A 25,126-nucleotide genomic window follows, 5' to 3' on the forward strand; every position below is an offset into this window, starting at 1 on the left:
CAAGACCCAAGCCAGAGCAATCTTCTGTTTTTCCCACCTGCGCATTGCTGCCCTGTCCCCAGCCGTCAGCCCACCTGCTGACCCCTGGACTTGACCTCTTACTGCCACAGTCCCTTCCTGGAGCTGGGAGGGCTAAGGCTCAAGACAGGCTGTGCTACCCAGGGCGGGAAGGCTGTTTGCTGCTTTCTCCCAGGCAGCCTGATTAAACATGCAGAAAGATGCAAATTGAGGCAATCCTGCTGTTTTAAAAGAACTTAATATGTTTTTTAAAAAGATAGGGTGAAAAAGCAGAAATTGCAGGAAATTATATACTGCAGGAGCTGCTTTATCTCCTACGTGGTTGATTCCAGCGATGCTTCTGGTTTGGGAACAGTATTTCATGTGCTTTCAGGCTGAGGCTGTCAAACCGAACCTTGGACCCTCAGGTAGAACTTGCTGCTCTGTTATCCTGCTAGCCTAGTCCATCCTTGTCCCCTAACCTCTTCTGGGGCTCGCACATATCTTAAGGACTTGATCTATTCACTAATTCACTTTGGAGGCAGAACAGTTGAAGCCTCACTCCTAGGACTGTCGAGATAAGCACAGTCCCCAGATGCTCACACGTCCCTTGTCTTGAGAACCTCCTCCTGGGCTGCACACCCATCAGGGTGGAAACTTACCTTCACTGCAGCCAAGAACTCTCTCTGAAGGTCTGTCTCATTCCCTGTGGATTCTGCAATGGGTACAATGATGCAGGTTATCATAGCAGGCTTTTGGCCAACCTTCCTCTGTCTAGATTGTATGTTATCTAGAAATAACCACTCCCCTCCCCAGCAATGCCTCACTTATTTGCCATCAGTGGGGAAGGAGGTGTTGCACATGCATAGATTTTTCCAGTTAACTGACTTTCAGAGCCAGTTTTTTTTTTTAAAAAAAACTCATTTGCACAGAGATCTTTCTAAAATGAATTTCATACTTCTCTGACTTCTCAAACTGAGGCTACAGAACATAATTAAACTTATCTTAATGATTCAGGGTCATTGTTTGGAATTTCAGTTATTAATCTTTGGAACCAGGCTATCTTGTTCCAATTCCAGCTCTGCCTCTTACTAGCTGTGTGGCTTTGGGCAAGGATATTACCCTCTCTGTGCTTCAGTTTCCTCCATCTGTAAAATGGGAATATAATAGTACCTACCTCATAGGGTCGTTGAGAGGATGAAATACATAAATTCATGTAAAAATAGTATCTGACCCATGTTAGGTAGATCTATATTACATCGCTATTTTCGTATGTAAAAAGCAATTATATTGGCAATTTCATATGGCTTCACCCAGTAGTAGGTTGCACTCTGCAAGTGACAGCTCCTTTTATAGCTGCCATATGCTAGGCACTGTGGACTGGCACCCCTGCCATCTCCTTTAGTCTTCCCAGTAGGCTCACAAGGGGTCATTATTGCCCCATTTATCAAAGCAAGACCTGGCGACTTAGAGAGGTTAAGTTGCTTGCCCCAGTGCTGCTCAGCTGTTAGGTGGCAGAGTTGGGTCTCCAACCAGTGGGCTCCTGGCTCCTTTGTACCTGTTCAGTCTGCCAGGTGCTGTGCCAGGACAGTGGCCCTCCCAGTGCACGGAGCTCCCAATGGTCCCAGAACGGAAGTTACAGTCCTTTAAGTCCTTGCATTAATTTTTTTCTAATATTTCTTTTTCTTGTTTAAACTTTTTCATTTTAAAATACTTTCAAACTTACAGGTCAGCTACAAAAATAATACAAACCCAATACAGAGAACTCCAACATACTCCAACACCCCCAGATACCCAGATCCACCAATTTTAACATTTTGCCACTTTTGCCGTATCATTCTATCCATCCATCATCTATCAATTCATTTCTAATACTTCTGATCTCACCCTCTTCCTGATCTCACAGCGCCCCGAGGGGTTCTTCTAGGAGACAAAAACAAGAGCTTTTTTGCCCTTGGACTTTGTGGCATCTGTTTTGGTTGTTTCAGATCGATGTGGGCGTATTATAATCGACCGGTGCAGGTAGAGCTCGTCTTGTGCGGCTCACCTGTGTTCATTCAGATGCGTGAGGGGTCTTCGTGATAACAACCAAGCCATGTCCTAGGGAGGCTGGAGGGAGCCTGGATTTCCAGACTGCCCCCCACCCCACCCCCGGGTGCTGGCCCTCCCCACAGTGACCAGCTGCTCCAGGCTCCCTAGCTGCTGCCCTGCTCTAGGGTGCTCCGTGTGGCATCAGCACCAAATCCTAGATGAGGAAACAGAAGCTCAGAGGCATGAGTGACCTGCTCAAGGCCTCAGGGTGCTGGGACTGGAGCTCAGAACTTTGGGCTCCTTGCTGGGGCTGGCCCCATTGCCCCTGGTGAGCGGAGGCCAGTCCTCTCTGTGGCCTTCTGCTGCTGCTGCTGCAGGCTGCCTCTGTAGGTTGGAGTCAGGGCCTGCTCCATGGGCTTGTGGCCTGTGCAGTCACAGAGGGCCCTGGGCCTGGTTTAATGCTCTGCTGTTGCCACCTTGAAATTCTTAGTATTTTTTAAACAAGGGACCCCACGTTGTCCATCTGCACTGGGCCCCACAAATGATGTAGTGGGCCTGGGATGAGCCCACCAGGTCCTAGGCCTCCTCCCATCTCGAGACCATGGAAGGGGACTCTCCAGCGAGGCATTTGAAGCGCTCCCTCCATCCAGCTTGGCATGGGGCTGGGACATTCTCCTGGAGAGAGGGCAGTGCTTGTCCTGACGCTGGGGACAGACTTAGAAGGCAGAGATGTTTCTGGGAGGGCAAGAGGGAAAGCTCAGAAGCTGAACTGTCTGGGTTGCTCCTTGAGTGACTCTGAGCATATGACAACCTCAAAAAGCCTTGATTTCCTCATCTGCAAAATGGGGAGACTGAGGGAGTCACTTTGTAGGGTTGTTACAAGGATTCAGTGAAACAATGTGTACAAAGCAGAGGCTTAGCGTGGTGCCTGGCATCTCATGAGTGCTCAGCAAGCCAGTCATTCCCTTATTCCGGGCCTGAAGTGTTAGATCTCTCCAGAGGCTCCAGGATTCTTGGAGCTTCTAGGGTCTTGAAAGCCCCCAGTCTAGCCTGCCTTCTGCCTCTCGGGCAGGCGATGATGAGAGGCCTAAGAAAAGCTGTTATTATCTGAGCTCCTCCTGGTTGCCAGCCATGCTGCCTCCCGCACTGCTCATCTAAGTGAGCATTTCCGTCCCGGGTTAACCAGAGCCCAACCCCTGCCCATACATACCCAGAGCCCAGAGAAATCAGGTGTTTCTAGAGAAAACGAGGATAGGGGCCTTGCAGAATGCAATTCACTCTCTCTCAGGGAGGCCGAGTGCTGGAAGCAGCCTGACTTAGAAATCAGTTTAAACATGTTCGAATTTCTGCTTTACCAGTTACCAGCTGGTGATCTCGGGCAGGTTATCTAACTTCTGTGACCCCCAGCTTCCTCATTTGGAAAAAGCGACAAAGGATTATTTTGAAGGCTAGGAATAGTATGGGGTGTGAAGCGCTGAGCTCAGAGACTGACCCACACAGATGCAACCCAATCAATGCTTGTTGAGTGACTGAATGAGTGGATGGAGCTTTGTGCTGGTCGATGTCCTGGGGAAGGCATGAGGGGGGTGGAGGTGGGGCCGGGACAGAGGCCACACACTGTGGTGGGGTGGAGGGAGACGTGTCCTAATAACTATAATAGTAATAACAGCTCACATGCACACAGCACTTATGTGCCAGACACTGTTCTCAGCGCTCGACTCGTATTAACTCATTTTATCCTCACCGCAAGCCTATGAGGTGGGTGCTACTAATACCCCCATTTTATAGATGAGGAAACAGGACCGTGAGGGTGAACACCTTGCCCGAGGTAAGCAGCTAGTGAGAACTGGGGCTATAGCAGGCAGCCTGGTTCCAGCCACCCTATTCCTAACTACAGCACCCACTCCCAACCTTTTGACTGTATCCTTTAGCCTTATGGAAGATTGCATCTCCATCTCTGCCACCATCTCGGTCCTTACTGGGCTGCACACCTCAAGAGATGCCCCACTGAGAGCACAGGGCAGCATGAGGGAGCTGCAGTCTCAGGCCTGAGAGATTTCCAACAGGCCCAGCCCTCGAGATCAGGCCAGGCCCCCTGGAACTGCCCAGTAGAACCCCGGGCTCTGGGTGCTTTGAAGCTGACTTGTGAGCAGGCAGCATTTTCACATCAAAGAGGCCAACAGCAGATAGGTGGAGAGGAGGCCCAGTGCCCAGTGCCCTGTGGGCCGCAGGAGGGGAGGGACTGGGGATCCCCAATAGGGACTGTGCCCTCCTCACTCTGGGTCAGCTGGGGCAGTGAACTGCCAACAGGCCTGGGAATCAGAAAACCTGGCTCTGGCCTTGGCCCTGCTTGGCGGCCTTAGAGCCTCAGGCTTCTCAGCTGTAAAATGGGTCACAGTTCCTGCCATCTCTCCCTTAGAGGGTTGCATGGGTGAGTTAGTGGGTGTGAAAGTGGGTCCTTAAACAGGAGTGTTTTGTAGGACAGAGCAAGGTGGCCCTGGAATAGTTATTTCCCCCTCTGAGCCACTCATAAAATAGTAAGGAAAAGATGGGCAAGGTACAGCGAGTGGTTGCCTCACGCCAGCACACCAGGTCATTCGGTCCTCACAGCAACCCTGTGGGGTGTGTGCTGTCAGCCCCGTGTTACAGAAGGGGAAACTGAGGCCCCGAGAGGTTACCTACCTTGTCCAAGATCACAGCTACTCAGAGGCAGAGGCGGTTTGCTCCAGAATCTACCTGCTCCCCCACCCCACTGCTCCCTAGATCTGCTTGGTTGGGGCATTTGAGGATGAAATGAAACTCACCAAGTCTTAGCCCAGAGGTAATCCCCACATTTTCAAGGGTCCTGGGCCCGTTGTCCCACAGGGATTGGCACTCCCTCCATCTTTCTCTGCCTCACACTCCCTGTCCTCCCTCCCTCCCACCAGGATGTCGCCACAATGCAGTTCTGTGCCAACAAGCTGGACAAGAAAGATTTCTTTGGGAAATCTGACCCCTTCTTGGTGTTTTACAGAAGCAACGAAGATGGAACGTGAGTTTTCTGGCAACACTTTGCCCGTTGTGCTTTCTCACCCCCTTTTGAGGTCAGGGATCGAGTGGGAGTTGTGGGGTCCTGCCAGGCGGCACGGCCTGGGCCCATCTCCGTGATGCCCCCTGGGCCCCCTGATCTGGGTGGAAGTCAGGGGCTCCAGAGCCACGCCGATGGGGCTGGTGGGGGAGTCAGCAAGGCCATTCTGAGGGTGAGGAGGGTCTCGGCGATGGTGGTGGAGGGGGGAGTGGGCAAGAACAGAGCCAGGGCTGGGGATGAGGGGCCAAGTCCCCCGTGGGGCCCCTCTGATGGCCCACTTGTTCCTCCACCCACAGAGCGCCCCCACCATGCCCGCTCAGCATGGCACAACTGGGCCCCTTCCCCACCTGGCCCACACTCTGCCTCAGGCTTCACTCAAAACTCCAGATGCCTTTGTAGCCTCCATTTCCTCCCCTCCTCTTCCTAATCTAGAAACCACCTACAGTGTGATGAAAACACACACAACGCATTGGCAAATGTAGGTCGGTGATGCACACGGCGGGACAGATTCTGGGTTGTGGGTCAGGGGACCCAGGTCCTCCCTACCAAACTGCTGTGTGACCCCAGCAAGTTATACCCCCTCTCTGGGCCTGTTTTCTCATCTGTGAAATGAACTGGTTGGATGAGGTGGCCTCCACGGTCTCTTTAAGTGCCACGGTTCTGGAAGGCTGTGGCACTTAAGGGCCGGCATTCTGCAGAACAAGGAAGCGATGGGGCCAGGGAGGTTAATTAGGGAAACTGCTGGAGAAGGGGAGCTTGGGAGCGGATTTTAAGGAAAGGAGGAAAATGGGTCCATGGGGGAGAGGCATTTAAGAATAACAGGCTAGAGAATTGGTGTGTGCAAAGCAAGCTTGCCTGAGCAGAGAGCAGGAAGGTCCTGGTCAAATTTCTCTTTGATTCTGGAATTGTGGGTGTGAGAGTGTGTGTGTGTGTGTGTGTGTGTGTGTGTGTGTGTGTGTGTGTGTTGGGCATGCAGGAGAGCGGCAGGGAGGAGGTGTGTTTCACTTCAAGGGAAAACTGATTTTTAAACCTGAACGTACTAAACAGGGAAATTAGGTATGTCATTTGCATAACAAAAGGATCCTTTGTTTCACCAAAGGACTCCCAGCAGGATTTCTTTAAATAATTCTTGTTGACTTTGACTTGACTTGAGGGGGGAAGGAAAGGGCCCCAGCATTGTTCTGGGTGCCTACAGAAATGTCCACTCAGGTCCCCTCAGGGTGGGGGGGCCGGGGGCTCGTTTCAGAGGTCAGGGCCCCGCTGGCCAGGAGGAGGGAGAGCTTTGTGGAGCAGGAGGAGGTGCAAACAGGGTTTGCAAATGATTGTTCCAGCAGAGCGACGTGTAGGATGGATGGGGTGGGGGCGGGGGAGAGGGAGCGACTCGTGACTGACAAGGGGAACAGGTGGGAGGTGCCGGAAGCGGCTGGGCGAGCTGCGCTGTGGGAATATGGGGGGCAGGGAGGAAGGGAGGGAGGACACTGCTGAGAGGTCACCAGGCAGGACTTGGATGGTGGCCTGAACTTGAAGTCACAGCCCCTCCCCAGGATGGAGGCAGGTGGGGGTTGGGGGGGTGGACCCCAAGTGCTGAAAATGGCAAAGGAGCTGATCAGATGGGGGAGGTGATGGGAGTTTATTTGGGGGTGAATTTCACTGAAGCGTGGGCTGGACCTCCCCGAGGGGTATGCCAAGGAGAGCCGGGGCGCACTGGTCAGAGGCTGAACTGAGAACGAGGCGATCACTGAGGGTTTGGGGAGAACCCTCCATTAGGAGCGGGAAGTGAAGACCTCCGTGAGGGAAGCAGGAGGGTGAAATCGCTCACCAGCCATACGAGGAGGGAAAGGAAAGGAACAGCACGGAGTCCCCACTGTGGGCCTGGCTGCACCCACCCTGTCTTATCCCATCTTAATAACTGCCTGGGTCCCTGAGAGTTTGAATGTGGTGCTCACCAGGCTGCCTTACTTTTGTAACTTTAGGCAAATCTCTAACCAACAGAATTTCCTGTGACGATGGAGCCAGTAGCCACATGATCTGAAATGGGGCTAGTGCCCCTGAGGAACTGAATTTTTAATTTTCTTTCCTTTTGGTTCATTTAAGTTTAAATAGCCACAGGTGAGCACCAGTTACCATTTTGGACCGTGCAGCTATAATCTCTCTGCTCCTCAGTTTAGTAAAATGGGGATAACCATAACACCTCCCTCATAGATTGGTGTGAGGATTAAATGGGTTAATATGTGTAATTAGAACAGGGTCTGGCAGTGTCAGCTGCTGTTATTACCCCCTCTGTACAAATGAGAGGGATGCTCAGAGAGGGGAAGCCACTTGCCCAGGGCTGCACAGTTGGTAAGTCATGGCACTGGGACTGGAGCCCACATCTGTCCCTGACACCTATGAACATGTGTCAAATTGAATTGAGGTGAGCTGTGAGCCGACTGCAGGGCCCATTTGGGGTTCTACACTAGGGGCTGGCCTCCCACGGCAAGTGTAGCAGGGGAGCGGAGGAGAGAGGCAGGGTCTGTGGATTTGGTTAGGGGGGTGAGACGAGGGTCTGAAGCAAACCAGGATGCATGGAGTCAAGGAAAGAACAAGTAGGGAGGAAATGGGTTAATGGCTTAGAAGACCTGGTCAAGAAGTTTGACTCTCAAGAGAGAGGACAAGTCAGTGGCTCCAAAGACATGTCAGGTGGGGGTGGGGGTAGGTGGGGACAGGAGCACAGGTAGTCTGTGGGATTGTCCCAGCCTCCTGCACAGTGTGACCCATCACTGCTCCTTATTCTCCCTCCTGCCAATCCCCACCCCTCCCTCAGCCTCCTCTTCCTGCCCCACCTTCCTGCTCCAGCCATGGGCAGCTGCAGCCCCTCCTTCCTCCACCCCCATTCCTATCCTCATCACCAGCTCTGGGGTGTGTCTGTGTGTGGGGGTCTCCCACATGTATCTCCACACTCCAGTGGGTGGGCGAGAAGGAGCAGAGAAGAGAAACACTGAGCTGTGGTGACAGGAATGACATTTTGACTTGAAAATTGCCAGAGAAGAAATGGCACAGGCTGTGTGGGCACAAGCGGAGCCAGGCACTTACCCTGGTGACTTTTCAAGTGGGCTTATAGCTGGGGCAGATTCTGGGGGATTTCAGGGAGACAGCCTCCCTGCCTCCAGCCCAGCACCAATCGCTGGCTGCCCCTCCATGTGTTACAGCAGGCTTCCAGGAGGATGGGCCCAGCAAGGGCTCTGGATCGGGGCCCAGCTGGGCAAAGCCAGTGTTACATTTTTAGATGGCAAAGCAAATCCATGGATTCACACTGGAAAAGGTGAAAGGATCTTAGGGATCATCTAAGCCAGGGGCTTTAATTTGGGGGGACTGCATATCCCTTAGAAAAGCCATTGAACATTGTGGAACTACTCCCCTGAGAAATACATTTATTCATTGGTTTGTTCAAAAGACTTTTTACTGAACAACTACTAAGTGCCTACTAAATGCCAGACACCATCCCAGACACTGGGGATATAGCAGAGATAAAAAAAAAGAGAAAACCCCTTGTCCTTCTGGAGCTCACATTTTAGAGACAGACTGTAAACAATAAGGAAAAAAATAGGCTAGTCAAAATGTCAAATGATGACAAGTGAAATGGAAAAAATATATATGGAAGGGGACTAGGGGATTTTAGAGTCAGGGGACCAGGGAGCTGTAGATTTTAGATATGGTAGCTGGGAGGTCTCACTGAGGTGGTATTTGAATAAAGACCCGAGGGAGTGCAGGACTGAGCTGTGAAGATGAAATCTCCTGGCAGAGGAACAGCAGGCACACATAACTCATCCATCCGTTTTCACCAATTGTTTCAGGGGTTCACGGAACCCCAAAACCCCATCCAGGATCCTTCCATGGATCTCTGATAAAGAACCTCTGATAGGGGCCCACTCGCTGGGTTTATAGGTGAGGAAATGAAGGTCCCGAGAGGAGGGGCCTGCACAAGGTCACACAGAACGCGGGCCCCACCTGGGGAACCCCCATCTCCTGACACTCACCCCAGGGCTTGTCCCACCAGTCCCGGTCTCCACCTGGTGCAGGAATCCTCTCTGTGGCATCACCAGGAAATGGCCATCTAGTTTCCACCTGGATGTGCTAGCAATGGCAGCTCATCACCTTATGCAGCCACAGTTTCCATTGTCTGGGAACCAGAGATGTTAGCCTGCTGGCTCCTCTTTTGACCTGGATTCTACCTGCCTTGGGTTGGGGCCTGACAGCCTTTTCCTCCCTTCTTCTTCACCAGGTTCACCATTTGCCACAAGACCGAGGTCATGAAGAATACCCTAAACCCTGTCTGGCAAACTTTCTCCATTCCTGTGAGAGCCCTCTGCAACGGGGACTATGATCGGTGAGAGGAGATGGCCCTTCTTTTTCCTTTCCCGCACCTCTGCCCTCCCCATGCTCGGGGCAGCCCCATTGAAAGGCTTGGTGCCTCCTGGAGCTGTGCAGTGGGGGGCCCTGCCTGGTCCCCACCTCCACCCCACCCCAGGCAATTTCTGTCTCCTCCTATCCTCACAGTCCTCCCCTCCCCATCTCTTTCCTCCTGGTCTGGCATCCCCATTGGTGGGGAAATCCCAGGACTGGGGGCCGGGAGATGTGCCTGGGAGTCCAGGAAACCCAGGTGGGTGTCCTGGGGTGCCCTAGCCTGGAGCTTAGCAGCCTGACTTTTCATTGTTCCCAATGAGGAGCAGGTGGGGGTGCTCTAGATGCAGGCAGGGGGTTGAGGGTGGTCACCAACTCCTGGCAGATGGACTCTGGGGAGTCAGGATCCCTGGGACACTCTGCCAGCCCAGCTGCCATAAGGGGGGAGGGCTGAAGGGGCTAGGCGCAAAGAACTTGAGTTTTTTGATGTGACATAGACTACTCTTATTATGTGTTAGCTATCATCATCTCTGTTGTTGTTCTTGAAAATTATTGAGCATAGTTCCAGATACCTGGTTTCTAATCCTGGCTCTGTGTCTAAAAAGCACAGTCAACCTGGGCAAGCTTTGACCTATCTGAGCCTCATTTTCCTTTTCTGTAAAATGGGTATTAAAATGTCTGCACACCTCTTGGGCTGCTTGGAAGCTTATGAGACACAGCCTTCACGAGAAGGCTTTGGTGTGCAGAAAATACCATATTCAGCATTTAGTCTACAAGTATTTATTGACTCCCTACTATGTGCCAGATGCTGGGAAATCAGCAGTGAACAAAACACACCACCTTCACCCTTCACCCACCTCATGGAATTTACATGCTAGTGAGGGAGGCAGACATTAATCGAATAATCACACAAAGAAACATATAATTATAAATTGTGGTACATGCTGGGAGCAAGTGGAGGGGGTGTGTGAGATGGGAGCTGCAAGATGGTATTGGCCTGTACGTCATCAGAAGCCACCCTGGTTTCCGAGTGGGTGCTGCAGCTCAGATGGGTGAGTGGCAGGGCTGCCCAGAGCCCCTCCCCTTGGGGAAGCTGGGCTGCTGCCGGCCACAAGGACAGGAACACGGGGGTATCAAAACAGATTCTTCGGGGGCCCTACTGGTGCAATCGGCATGGGCTCTCTGGGGCCCTGCCCAGGGTGGTCACTGACAGGGTAAGTGGGATGAGGGAGGGTGGGAGGCGTGGGGGAGTGGATGGCCGCCCTTCGCAGGCACGCCTCTTTCTCTCCAAGGAAACCTTCAGGCTGCCCTACTCAGCCCTGATGCAGAGACGAGGTGCCTCCTTTCCCTGCCTCTTGGCTGGGATGGAAGAGCCATGATGTGTTCTGCAGGTGGTAATTGAGTGCATGTTGTGTGCTCAGTCCTGCACCTCCTGCTGTGTGGCATTCAAGGAGAGGGGCCACATTTCCATCTTCAGGGAGCTTATGGTCTGACCTCAAGGAGCTCAGATATGCACACATGTATTTTAGATAGCTGAATAATAGTGCAAGGTAAAATTGAGGGCAAAAATGGGCATTCCAGTTTAAACAATACAGATTCTGGGGCTTCTGGAATGGGCAGGGGATGAGAAGGCAGTCTGGTTGGAGCTGATGAGTCTAAAGGAGGCTCAGGGAAGGCTGGAAGGTAATGGGGGGCTTCCTGGAGGCAGGAGCTTGGGAAGAAGGAGAGAGATAAAGAGGAAGGGGGTGGGAACTCTAGGTAGGAGGAGGGGAGAGCATGGCAGTTGAAGTCTCAGGGAATGGAAGGAATTGGGGATCCCCAGCCCCGTTGCTCTGAGGTTCTTGGGGGCCCAGCTGACTCCCCACAACACTGCATCCCTAGGGAGGGCTCCCAGGGCCTCAGAACCCAGCCTCAGCGGGGAGGACGAGCAGGCAGCAGCATTCAGACGCCTGGGCTCATGGATCTACCTCTGGAGGAGGCGAGTGTGTGGTGGGGAGGGTTCCAGGGGGAGGGAAAGGCCGGGCAGGCCGGGCCCCAGCCTCCTCTCCCCTCCATGATGGCCGGGACCACTGGGGGTCAGCGCTCGGGCCCTTCTGCACGGCAGGGAACAGACTGACTGTGACGTGACTGACAGCAGTGTTAATCGAGGGGCCAGGTGTGTCACGCTGGCCGGGGGAGCTGGCAGGCCTGCCCCTTCCGAGCCCTGGTGTAACCTACATATCCGACAGCCACTCGGGGGTGCAAGTGTTGGGAGGCCCTTTCAGAGCAGGGGATGGTTTTGTGCAGGAAAATGAGGCCTTGATTCCTCTCCTTCCAAGCCACCTCTTGGAACCTCCCAGACAAGTAACGGTTTAATCCCAACAGCCAGTCTTAAACCAGCCAGCACCAGGCACTGTGTTGGGTGCTGTGGGCATATTGAGCCTCCTTCTTAGTTTGCTCTCAGGCCGGGAAATAATCACAGCAAAGGCTTTAGCCATGGAGCAGGCCCTGCTCTGAGTGCTCTGAGTGCTTTATGTATATTAACTACTTTAACCCTCCCAACAATTAGCATCTCCTATGAAGGCTGTACTAAACTGTGCACATATTGCAGGTAAGGAAACCAGAGGGGCTAAACAACTTGCCCGGGGTCTTACTGCCAGCTAATGGCAGAACCAGGATTTGGGCCCAGGCAGCCTGGCTCTGGACTCTGGGTTCTGAGCCCTGTGCCCTGCAAGGCAGGACTGGGGCTCCTCTGGAGGAGGGCGCTCCCATGAGTGTCTTGGGTGAGGGGCAGGTCTGTTTGGGGTTTGGAGATGGTTGTTGTCTTAAAAGTGAGAAGGGTCCTTCTAGCTTTCACCCCAAATGATTCAGAGAGGAGAGGATAGGGAGACGGCAGGAAGGATGCAGAGGGCCCCAACATCTGCCCGGACAGAGGAGTGGAAAAGACAGAAATGACGACTAGGAGCTTGGGGGACAGGAGAAGGTGGCACCATCTGCAGAAAATGGGAAGTGTAGGGGGGAGCTGGATTCTTTCTTTACTTACAGAGATTTGCTTTATGCATTTTTCTTTCACAATCTATATGCAACATATTGTTTAAATTAGCCTTTTTAAATTATAAAAATTATGTTTATTGAAAATGAGGAGCTGCTGTTGAGAGGTTTGAGGAGAGAACAGGCGAATGTAGTTTTAGCTGCGTGGAGAGGAGGCGGCTGTGGGACAGGTGCAGCGATGTCTTGCCAAGGGGGCAGGGGACAGAGGCAGGGAGTACCCAGGAGGGCAGGGAGCAGGTGTCCCAGGCCAGGGGTGAGCCTGGGCTCTGGGTGTTGCCACAGGTCAGAGCAGGAGGAAGAAGAAAAAGTGGTCAGTGAGATAGGAGGGACCTGAGAGCAGGGCAGCAGTCAGGGGCCAAGAGAGGACGATTCAGAGTATCAACTACTAATTGTGACAAGACGGCAAGGTTACAACCAGGGATCTGCTGAGAAAGGGCTGTTTTGTTGGAATGATGAGGGTGGAAACCAGTTAACATCAGAACTACCAAGTATTTAGGACACGAGTCAAGTTGTATCCTAATTGTTTTAAATACATGATCTTGTTTAAATTTCACAGTAACTCTAAGGAGGTGGGTACTAGTGATGTGTCCACTTTACAGATGGGGTAATGAAAGACCAAAGATTTTATAACTTGCTGGGGGTCCTCTCGGGGTTATCTTCTGGTTGGGGGTGGTGGTGGTGTCCCCGTGCCTTTTGCTGTCTCCATTCCAGGCAAGGCCAAATCTGAATTACCCACCTGAGCAGAGCTGGAGTCAGAGGAAATGGCATTGCCTAGCCCTCAATAGTATAAAGTGGGGTGATCACAAGAAGCACTTCCCCTGCCTTGCCCCAATCCCCCCTATCCTCTCCTTGAACTTTCTGTGACTTGAGGTTTTGTCCCTGTTAAACCAGATTCCTCTGGGAGGGGCTGTTCACTCACACCTCCATGTTGAATGAGGAGTGTTTTTTTTTGTTTTTTTTGTTTTTTTTCACTTTAGACTTTTTAATATTTCATACAGTGATTATGGTGCATTCAAGAACCCAGCCCCCCAAACTCTAAGAGGGCCCCCACCCCTGCCCTCCCTCCCCATTTGAGGGCCCTAGGGTTTAGGGTGGAGGAAGGGAAGGTAACCACCCATGTCGGGACTGACCCCAGAGACTGTCCCTGCCCTGCTTCGCCCTTCCCAGGGGTAAGGGGATAACACCTGGGCACAACTCCCTGTGTGTCCCCCTCCCTGCTTGTGTACACATACACACTATGGCTCCTCAATGAATTGGTCAGTTCCTGGCAGGGCCCCTACTCAACACCACCAAGTGGGATGGGGGCAAGAGGGCTGGGCTGGGGAGACCCTGAGAAGGAAGGAGGCCCCGGCTACGGGACTGCAGGAGGGAAAGGGTGGGCCCCCGCCTCATCCATCTCCCAGAGTCTCTGGTAGTTCCCAGGTCCCCCGGCAGCTGGGGATGGCCGGTGGGATAGGAAGGCGAGTGGCTGAGGCATGTTTTCCCTTAGCTGACCCCAAGGTCTGGTGATGGTCAGGGTTCTAGATAGGGGCTGTGTCCTTGCCTCTGAAAAGGCTGGGAGCGGGGCTTCATTGCACAAAATACTGTGGGAGGGCCCACACACAAGGGGTGTGACCCAGCCAGTCTGTATACAGAGATATTGCATTTAAAAAAATGAAAACCTCATTTGAAATAATTAAAAAAACAATAAATGAAAGAAACAAAAAAAGCCCACACAACATGAGGCAGGCGGGACAGGCAGGAAAGCAGGCAGGGGAAGCCTCAGACCCACGGCATTGCCGCCGTCTTGTCTGAGTCCAGATCCCCAGCCTGGGCTAGCTCCACACCCCTGGCTGGCCATGGGTGATGGTCCTGGGGGAGGGGGTCCCATGGGGAGGGGGTTAGGCCTGGCCTCAGTGTGGGAGGCTGGCACGGCCGTGTTGTCCGCCAGCAACTGCCAAGACAGACAGACAGACGGAGGACTGGGGGAGAGACAGAGACAGAGAGACAGAGACAGAGAGACAGAGAGAGAAAGAGGGAGAAGGAGAGAGAGGAGGGAGGGGAGAGAGAAACAGACAAGACAGACAGGCAAAGGAGTGATGAGAGCTTTGTTAGCACCCAGCAGACAGGCCAATGGGTGGGCTGACAGGCCAATGGTCGGGTGTTCAGGCAGGCAGCAGGGAACATGTAGGCAGGCAAGCACAGGTCAGGCAGGTAGGCAGGCAGCAAACGGGGGATGTAGTTGGGGGCTGCCCTGTGAGGGGTATGGCATCCCTCTGGCCGCTGCCTGCTGGGGCCTGGGTCTGTGGCTTAGAACTCGGTGTCCACCATGCGAAAAGCTGGCCTGCCTGAGTCAGGCATCGACAAAGACCGAAGGTTGGCCTCCTTTTGTAGCTGGATCTCCTTTAGTGCAAATATGGAAGTAGTGTCAGGAAGTTTGTGGATCCGCTCCCCCAGACTGAGGAAAAATGGATGTTTCATGGCGTCCTCTGCAGAGATCCGATTGCGACCCTCAAACTGTAGCAGCTTGGTGAGGAGGTCAGCTCCGTCACTGTCAAGTCGGGGTGCATGGCTCAAAAGGGCCTCGGCTCGGTACTTGGGGTAGTTATATGTCTTGAACTCCTTGTTGGACAGGATACCTGGCCATGTCTCCTCAGTTGGGGTTCCCAAGATGCGGAAGATGAAGTGCAGCTGTTCCTCCACTGTGGAGCCCGGGAAGAGGGGCTGGCCTGTGGCCATCTCATAGAAGATGCAGCCCACGCCCCACATGTCAATCTGTGTGGAGTAGTCCGTGGACCCAAGCAGGATGTCAGGGGGTCGGTACCACAGGGTCACCACCTCATTGGAGTATGTCTTTGTTGGAATTGACTTGGCCCGAGCAAGGCCAAAGTCAGCCAGCTTGAGCTCTCCCCTCTCGTTAATGAGCAGGTTCTGGGGCTTGAGGTCTCGGTGTAGCACTTTCTGCCGGTGGCAGTAGGCCAGGCCACGGAGCAGCTGGAACAGGAACAGTTTCACGTTGTGCATCTCGATGACGTTCCGACAGTCATCTAGGTACTGCTTCAGGTCTTTGTCCAGGTACTCAAAGACAAGGGTGAGGGACTTCTCCGTATGAATAATGTCATGTAGTGTGACGATGTTGGCGTGTTTGAGGTCCTTGAGCAGGGACACTTCTCGGATGGCGGTACAGGGTGCCCCCTCTTCATGTTCCAGTCTGATCTCCTTGAGTGCCACAAGGTTGTCTGTGAGCTTGCTTTTGCCTTTGTAGACAGTGGCATAGGTGCCCTCACCCAGCTTGTCCAGCTTGATATAGGTCTCTAGTTTCCCAAAGCCAATCTCAGACAGGCTGACACGGCGGAGGCGGCGGCTGAGGGGCTTGTCAAAGATGGGGCTGTTGAGTGTCAGCTTCTCAAGGTAGCCCTCAGGTAGCCGGATGTCAGCTGGTAGTGATAGGCGCTTGTTGATGTCCTCAGTGGAGAGCTTGCGTGGCGGATGGTTGCGCATGCGCACCCTTACTGGCGACTGCACCTCGTCCGAGGATGTAGCTGAAGCTTGGTCACTCTCCCCATCAGACCCCATCTTCAAGTCCTCGTGCGCAATCTCTGGTGCAGAGCTGAGTGGGCCCCGTCCAGAGCGAGGCTCCCCAGGGGCGGCACGTTGGGGGGCCTCTCCAGGGTCACTGCCACCGCCACCACCACTCTCATCCAGGCCTATCTGCTCAGGGGCACCATTGGTCTTGTCTACACCTCGGCCCCCTCGGAGTGTCATCGACAGCTGCCTTTTGATCTTCTTCATCCGATCCATGGCGACCGGCGGGGGCGCGCGTGCAAGCTCAGCGCTGCGGGGCTGGCGGCCCAGGCTGAGGCCGCGCGACCTCCTTCTCCTCCTGCTCGCCGCTGGCGCCCGTCCCAGTAGTCTTCGGCCATGGCTGCTGGGCCCGGGCCGCCGCCGGCTGAGGAGGAGGAGGAGGAGGAGGCGGCGGCGGCGGCGGCGGCGTCCCGCTCAGCCGGCCATGAGCTCGGCCGCTGCAGGCGATACCCCCGGGCTCGCTGGCGCCGGCTGGAGTCCGAGTGCTCACGGCTCGCGGCTCAGCCCCGACTGCTCACCGACACGCGGCGTATCCCAGGACCGAATAGCCAACGGTCCAACTGCCGCCGTGCGCGACGCGCTCCGCGCATGCGCACGCACGCGCTGGAATGAGGAGATTGTAATAGAGCGAGTGGTAAGCCAGTCTCCATGCCTGCTCCAGGTCAGGCCTGGATTCTCCTTCCGGAAGCCTCTCCCGTGTTAGACTGACACGGTCAGTTTAGGGCAAACCCCTCTGGGTCTGTCAGCCCTCTGGGACTTGTAAGCAACCGGGGACTGTAGCTCCTCCTTACCCAGGAAAGGCCCACCAGGAAGCGGACCTTGCAGCTTGGGGCACAGAGGAGACATAGACAGAGCTGCTTGGTGTGCAGGCGGCGCAGCCTGGCTCCTGCCAGCTCCCCCGTCGCTGCCTGCCGAGGCTCAGCCACACCCTGCTCTGTCACTCCCGCCCTGGCATCCAGACGCCCACAGGACACAGGCTTGCTGTTCTGAGACCTGGCGTTGCTACTGTGTGATTGGGGAAGGCCACATTTGCAGTTTTGTGGAACAAGTGTGTTGGTTCCTGCGTGGCCCACCAATTGATTCTGACTCTCCAGGGGTGGGACCTGGGCATCAGTATCTCTAGAGCCCCCCAGGGTGATCCTATTGTGCAACCAAGTTTGAAAACCAGTGCTCTTGTCTAGTGGTCTGGGACTCGGGCTGCCATTAGAATCAGGCGGGGAGCTTTTCAAAACCACCTATGCCTGAGTCCTATCCAGACCAATGAAATCAGACTCTGCTGTGGGATTTTCACATCTCCCCAGCGATTTCATGGGCGTCCAGGGCTGTGACCATGAGGGGGTCCTCTCACAGCTTCTGGGCTTGTGGCTGTCACTGATCCGGTCGCCTGAGGAGCTGAGGGGGGAGGTTGGAGAGAACACCCCTATTCGGGGTACCTGGAAGTCCCCAGCAGAGCTGGTGCCCTGGGGAAGGCCACTGCAGCCTGGTAGGGCAGTGGCTGGAGCCCTGGACTGGGAGGGCTCGGGTGTTGTCCTGGCTGAGCCCTTCACCAGCTGTGTGACCCCGTGCAAGTCACTGGGAGTCCTTAGGGCTCAGATTCCCCATCTGAAATAAGGCCATCACTCCAGAACACATGCTGCAGAATCCCTTGGGAAGCGTTTAACATACACCCTCCTGGGCCCTGCTCCAAAGCTGCTGGGCCAGAGTGTCAGGGCTGGGCTTGGGGCTCTGCATGTCTTAAAAACTTCCCAGTCATTCTACCAGGTGGCCAGACTTAGATGCTTCTAAGGTCACTTCCAGCCTTGTCATTCCAGGAATCAGAAGTGGCAGAGCTGTCCCGGCTCAGGTATTCCTTGATTTGAGTATATTTCATGTGAAAAACTATCTGAATATGGCTAAATGGTGAAGTGGAGAGAAGGTGACTTTTTTAATAGAGAACCTCCCATGTGCCAAAGGGGTTTTATCTACTTATCCCTGCAGCTGTTCTGCAAGGCTGTTATTATGCCTACTTTAAGGATGATGGTTTGTGGCTCAGAGAGGTTAAGGGACTTCTCCAGTCACAGCTTGGGGCCCTTGAGTCCAGAGCCCAGCCCCGTTCCAGTTCACCAGCCTCCCTTCACTGGCCCAGATTTTTTTTTTTTTTCTGCTTTCCACTCAGGGATGACTCCTTTAAAAGGTGGGCTGCTATGCCTGCCCCCATTTTACACAAAATTCCTTTACAGAAGTCCAGTCCCTGCACAGCCCACCTTCATTCCAGATGAGCTTCAGCCCCAGTGCGGGAGACTGCACCCCGCCCCTCCACCCCGCGGAGGCACATCTGTGGGGAGACAGCGCCTCCTTCAGGGGGCCTCGGAGCCGAAAGGCCGGCTCATCGCAGCCCAGGGATGGGCCCAGGGCAGGGCCGAGATGTTGGGATGTGAACAGAAAACGGGGCCTGGCAGCTGCCTCTGCTCCTCCCGCTCTCCCCACTTGGGACTGAAGGCTGGAGACCCCCAGCTCCCCAGACCCCGACCCCACAGGGGGACCCCGGCGGCTCCTCTGTCCCTGGACGTCCCGGGAGGACTGTGCAGGCCACACGAAGGGTTAACGGAGAATCCTCCACTTCCCTCCTCCCGCCTCTGGTCCCCTAGCCTGTTGCCATGGGAACATGGCTAAAAATAAAATGGACTCCCAAAGCCCAGCCCCAAGCACAGGAGTCAAAACAAACTAATTAAAGCAGCCAGGCCAAAATGTGAAGATAATTACACCCTCACTCAGGAGCCAGTCTGGGGATGGAAAAGCTCAGCAGGCCGTCCGGGAATCAGTGCCGCGGGGCCCACCCCTGAAATGTGGGGGTGGCTCCTCACTGCTCAAGCCCCCCAGATCCCGATGCCACCCCGCAGTCTCGTAACTCCTCCCCAGAAGAACCCACCCTGCCTAGGCCTGAGATCTGGGGAGCCCCATGTTCCCACTGCAATGGTCCCACCCCTGATAAATCCATAGATGTGGCCAAGAAGAAGGGCAGATGAGTTGCAGTCTGAAGTTTTCTATATCCTTGAAATTCTGGGAAGCTCCCATAGAGCTCTGGGGCTGCCTTGTCTCTAACACCTTTGCTAAAAGTCCTCAAGATGGCTCCGTGTGGTCTGCCGGGCTGCTACCTCCCCAACCAGGGCCCTGGAGCATAGCGGTGTCTTGCATCCCCTTCCGGTCATCTCCTTCCCGTCCAGAGGCATCAGGGGAGCCCTGTCCTCAGGCCACGTGGATGCGGGGTCAGGCCATCCCACCATAGGCCCTTTGCCTTACAGGACCATCAAGGTGGAGGTATATGACTGGGATCGAGATGGCAGGTAAGCGGGCAGAAGGGCAGAAGGTGAGCAGGGAGGGAGGTGGGAGAGCTGTGCTCAGGACCCCACACACAGCAGCTCCAGGGGCGGAGGGAGGGGCTGGGTTATCCTGTAGAAGTTCCACTGCCTGGGTGGTTCTTCCTCGCTCCTCCGCACTGGGGCCAGAGAGCCTCCTTTCTGCAGTATAGGGTGTGAGGGGCATAAAAGGACTCGTTGCCCCCAAATAGCTGCCTAGTGGCCAGCCAGTGCCTGAAATCACCCACCTTTGGCAGAATTTAGGATTTTCTGAGATGTGCATTTTCTAGGGGACAGATCAGTGAACCCTGAACATTCATGAGACATGTTCTCTGTGTGAAGCCTTGGGCTAAGCACTGTGGGACAACCAAGTTGCAGAAACTACGCTCAGCCCTCGAGAGGCTGACAATCTAGTGGGAATGCCAGTTGCACACATACAGCCCTCGATTCATCCAAGATGCCTTTTGCAGAGAGCAAGGATGGAGGGAACAGGCTATGGGGAGGGGAAGCTTTGCTCCACAAGAATGGACTCCTAGGAGCCATGAGGCAGTGCCCAAGTAGGGCTGTGCTTGTCAGTGGGAGGGTAGTTCCCTCTCAGAGTCCTTGGGAAGCCCTTGTCTTCCCTTTCTTTGTATCTAAGCATCCCCAGGGAGCCAGTGTCACCGGGAATTCATAGACAAGGAAGTGAACAGGCCTCTTGTGGCTTTAGTACAGAACTCTGACTGGCTCCTGCTTGTCTGTTGAACCAAATCCAAATGCCATCCTGACCTTTGTGACCCCTCCATTCTGTGATACTACCAAGGGGTAACACCACATGATCTCCACTGGCACCTCCCAAATCATGATGTTGGCAGGTGATACCGTTGTCTTAACTTATGTAATCGGCTATGAAATCATGGCTTTAAGTGCCCAAGCCTACTTCCAAGGAGCTCGCCTTCCCCTAAGACCTTCTGATAGAGAAATTCCAGTGCCAACCCCACCTCCATTGACTGGCTCTGTCCCTCCCTCCCTTCCTCCTCTCTTCTTCCCTTTAATTACGTCACAGCCAGGCAAGTCGGCTTGATGTTTCCGCCTATGATTTGCCTCCTCTTACTCTGGAGTTCCCCATACATCTCCTTTACTTGGAATATTCTCCTTTCCACGTCAGCTGGGGACAGCCACCAGGTGCCACTGGGTCCCGCCCTCAAGGAGCTCACAGTCTGAAGGCTGAGAGCTGTAAACAATCAAAATACAGTGTGGGCTCAAGGCAGGACAAGGCCCCAGGGACACCTCCTGAGCTTCCCTCTTCAGCTGGACGCCCCAGCCCAAGATGCTGAATGCTGTCGCAACCGGTGCCCTCTGACAGGGTCAGCGAAGGTTAGAAGGGAGCGAACCACAGTGTTAACGGAGCTCAGCTTGGAACACATTTTCACTGTGCCTGGATAGACACACTTATGGGAGAGGCATTGCCCCAGGAGGCCTGGGCATCGCGGAAAACCCCCCCTGCTCCCTGGGTGGACAGAGCTCGAGTTGTCTTTTTAGAAAATGTTCTTGGGAAAATGTCAATATAGAGAAAAGTAGAAAGAAGGGTTTAGTGAATACCTTTAGTCCATCATCTAAATTTAATAATTGTTCAGTTTTGCCATATTTGCTGATATAGTTTAACGTAAGTTACAGACCTCATGGCATTTCACCTCTAAATATTTCACTGGGAATGTCTAAAAAATAAGGGTATTTTCTATACAACCACAAATACCATTAGCACACCTGACCTGCTGAACAATGATTCTTGAATACCATCTAAATAGCATTTCATATTCAAATTTCCCCAATTGTCCCTAAAATATCTTCTATCCCTGGTTTGTTTAAACCACAATCCAAGTAGAAACTTGGCATTGCATTTGGTGCTTATATTTTCTAGAATGTCTGATTGTTGCCATATAAGACATTTCCCTCCAGCTCTCTTCCCAGAGTTTGTCCCCCCAGGTCCCATTCCTCCAGGGCCCTGCTCTTTGCTAGGTCATTGGTTTTCTTGCTCCATGAGATAATGGTTTCTCTTCCCAGGGACCCAGCCTGTCTGCTGGCACTTGGCCCTGGAGCAGGGGCCCAGCAGAATTGGGAGGCAGGGAAGGAGTGTGTGAGAGGTGAGGGGCGGGCAGAGGCGGGGCGCAGCCGGGGCACTCAGCGACAGCTTTCCCTTGCAGCCATGACTTCATCGGGGAGTTCACCACCAGCTACCGGGAGCTGGCCCGCGGGCAGAGCCAGTTCAACATCTACGAGGTGAGGCGGGCGTTCAAAGTCCGGGGTTTGCTCTGATGATTACTAAATAGCTTCCGGTCACCACGGACAACAGTGAGGCAGGCGCTGGGCTGGGCGTCGGGCACATTCTCCCGTGAAGTGGGTGTGATTGACCTATTCTTAGAGAAGTTAGGGAACCTGCCCAAAATTGTGTGTTCAGTAAGTGGCAGAATCAAGAGACAGACAACCCAGGCCTGCCTGACTCCAAACCACCGAGGCATAGCACTTGCATAAAGAGCACTTCCCACAGTGGGGCAGGGGAGAGGGGTGGGTGGGCTGGGGTTGCAGGTGGGGACAGTATGAGGAGGAGGGTCCAGTCCTGGGACCTGGGGTTCTGGGTTCAAAAGTAGTCAGGGAACCTTGGCCCAGACCTGGCCCCGCCACCAGCCAGGCCTCTGGAGAGACCAGCGTTTGCCCTCGAGGGACGGTTTCTGCTGCGGAGCCTTTGCTAGTGTATGCTCTCCCTCCAGGAATGCCCTCGCCACTGACCATCTCTAGCTCAGGTCCCAGTCCTCGGAGTGGCCTTCCCCAGCCTCTCTGGCCTCCTGTGCTTTCTCCCGTTCCTGAACTTCCAACGACAGCACAATCCTTGCCAAACCCACGTAACCATGGATACTCACGACCCTAATAACTGCTTGGGTCCATATCCTCCCTCCACCACTTAATAGCTGTGTGACCTTGGCTATGTCACTGAACTTGTCTGTGCCAGTGGAAATTGAGAATTAAATAAGTTAGTACAACAGAGCCTCGCCCTTAGCGAGCACTACGTTAAGTCCTGGCTTTTGTTATCTTTTGAGCGCTTGTGAGCCAGGAGATTTCCATTTCATAACCACCTTGTATTTCTGGTGGTGTTATCCTCATGTTAGCAGCTAACCAGCTAGCAAGTGGAAAAACTGAATTTGACTCCCATCCCTTAATCCAAATCCCTTGATACTTACTAGATGGTAAAGTTCCCGAGGGCAGGGAAGGTGACAGCCCCTTCTGTCTCCTGGCCCCTTGGTGACCAGGGCAATGCTGGGCACACAGTGGGTGCTTATTTTAAAGTCGCACCCTGACTTAAATCGAACAATGCTGTTGTGAAGATGGAGAGTAGATGGATTTCTTTGAAAGGGCTCTGATACCGTAAATTTTGTTTTCTGCATCTACAGAGAGAAGGCTTGTCTTTGTGTCATCCTCCCCCACACTCCCACCCCCATTGCCATCCTCCCCGGCTGCAGACTCCCTCTTTCTCTGGTTTTCTTTGAGGAGATTTTTAGGGAGTCGAAGGGAGGGGTCAGATGTCTTGGATTTGGGCTTCTAAGATTGCTCGACAGGTTTAGAAGAGTCAGCAATCTCTCAGGCTAAAAGCAGAAAAAATTCAATTTATTTGTTTTTTCGGTCATTGTTCCCTGCTCCTTTGCAATCAACAAGAGAAGCGGCAGGTTTGGGAAACAGAAGAGCTGTCTGTACACATCAGAAATGCCGTCAGGTGGAAAAGGAATTAAACTTCTGGCAGCCCGGAGGGCAGGCCTTAGACTGTGTGTGTGTGTGGGGGGGGGGGGGTGTCACCAGGAGGCCTGTTTGGGCTCAGGGGGGCCTTTCTAGAGAGTTAGAACTGCCTGAAGAGAGCTGAGTTCTGCCAGGAAAGACCCTTGTCTCAGGCACTGACATTCAGACTCAACCTTCCAAAACTGAATGCATTAGCTAAAGCTCCCACGCCTCTCCCTCCCTCCAGCCAGCTGCTCCTCCTGTGTTCCCATCACAGGGGCCCAAAGCCACATCCGGTCCACAACTGAACTTTGCCCCTTCTTCCAACTAAACATCCAGCCGTTTGTTCCTTTCACCTCTGTGCCCTGCTGCTGTCTTCATCACTTCCCCTGCGTGGGGGCTAACAGCCTCGTAATGGCCTTCCCGTCCTCCCTCCCCTTAACCGCAGTGTGCCACCGAAATGGTAATCCTACCACAGTGCTCCCCTGCTTACAGCTGCCTGTGGATCCCACCCACCACCTCAGCCACGGTTCACCAGGGGAGGGGAGGAGGGGCTGAAGGACCCCAAACCCGTCTGAGAGCCATTTACCTACAGTGTGAAGTCTGAGCTCCAACACATGGGATACGCTATCCGCCTCCCCACCCCAAAAGCGACCACCTCCAATTCTACCTGCAGCAGGGGTGTGTCTATAGATACATGCAGCCCTCCCAAGGCCCCTGGCACCTGGCCCTGCCCCTCCCCGCCGCCCTCGCCCTCAGTCAGCCCAGTGCACCATCCGGGGCTCTCCCAGCCTCCAGCTCTTTCAGCCTCCCTGGCTTGTTCCTGCTGGCTCCCCACCTGGGATGCCCTTCTCTCCCTTCCACCTGGTTGGCGCCTCCCTTCAGATGTTACCTCCTCCTAGAAGCCTTCTCTGCCGGCACACCCACCCCACCCCGAAGTCTGGATCAGATCCCCCTCCTGGGTGCTCCCGCGGCCCCGTGTGTCTCTCCCCCACCCTATTGTTTGTGCATGATTCTTTCCACTCCTTCACAGACCCTGGAGTCCTCTGGGTGGGCGTGTCTCTCCCATTGTTGTATCCCCAGAGCCAGCCACTGAGTGTCCTCTTGCAAGGGAAGGCAGACCCCAGATCTGCCCTAGGGGTCTGGGGGCCAGGGGAGAGTGAGAAACGAGGGCTTAGTGGAGCTGGGAGGGAGGTTCCTGGGCTGGTCTCTAGAGGGCGCTCGTGTCCTACATGGTACTTCGCTCCGGCAGCCACTCCAGGCCTCAGGGGCTGGTATCCGAGAGCAAAACATTGCTGTAATAATTAAAACAGCTGCATTATTGAGTGGAAATGTCAGATCTGGGCTAATTTTAAAGATAACCCTGAAGACTTCCAAGAAATTTTGTGTTTGTGTCCAGGTCTTTGGGCAACACCCAGACCCCCAGGAGTCCATGTTCATTTTCCTCAGCTGGGAGGGCTACTTTGGGTAGAGTTTGAGATGCACTAGATTCTAATAGTTCAACACCCCACACCTATTGGACAGATTGGGAAACTGAGGCACAGTGCAATATTGGGGCTGTGTTTTTGCCCTCACCTCAACAGCTTGCTTCATAAGCTGTTTTCGCAGGAGCACACGTCATCTGGGTGGCCCTAGAGAAGGTGCTCTGTGGTTGTCCTCGGCTTCTCTCCTGAGCTCTCTCAGTGTCTTGTCCAGGCTCTCAGTTTCCACCTGCATAGCCTGCCAGCCCTCCTACCTGTGCCCCAAATCCAGCTCCTGCCTCTGGGCCCCGCTTCATTAATAGGTCACCCTAAGCCCTCCCTCTCCCCTACACCCACAGCCACCACCAGGGCCCAAGATCTGTGGTTACTTCTTGATAGTGGTGTTCTTGCCATAGCCTGGCACCTGTCCCAGCACTCCCCACTCCCTCCTTCCCTCTCGCCTGGACTGTACGTAGTAGTAGTAATGAAAATAATAGCAGTTGACACTTATGTAGCAC

The 25,126-nt window shown here is 53.9% G+C and overlaps 2 protein-coding genes across 3 annotated transcripts in view; one reads left to right on the forward strand and one right to left on the reverse strand.

The window, feature by feature from the left end:
* Positions 1–25,126, forward strand: part of CPNE5 (copine 5) — a 94,347-nt gene that overhangs the window by 52,615 nt on the left and 16,606 nt on the right. For both annotated transcript variants that reach the window (XM_037843886.1, XM_037843887.1), the window contains 4 exons: positions 4,956–5,059; positions 9,357–9,461; positions 19,351–19,392; positions 21,588–21,663. In XM_037843886.1, coding sequence (XP_037699814.1) covers positions 4,956–5,059; positions 9,357–9,461; positions 19,351–19,392; positions 21,588–21,663 — 327 coding nt within the window. The remainder of the gene's footprint in view (positions 1–4,955; positions 5,060–9,356; positions 9,462–19,350; positions 19,393–21,587; positions 21,664–25,126) is intronic.
* Positions 14,509–16,659, reverse strand: LOC119539959 (cyclin-dependent kinase 16-like). The gene is given in 2 exon segments (XM_037843888.1): positions 14,509–16,311; positions 16,398–16,659. Coding segments are annotated over 2 exon segments (1,779 nt in total). The 3' UTR covers positions 14,509–14,794.

Source organism: Choloepus didactylus, chromosome 7 (assembly GCF_015220235.1).
Source record: "Choloepus didactylus isolate mChoDid1 chromosome 7, mChoDid1.pri, whole genome shotgun sequence".
Lineage (NCBI taxonomy): Eukaryota > Metazoa > Chordata > Mammalia > Pilosa > Megalonychidae > Choloepus > Choloepus didactylus.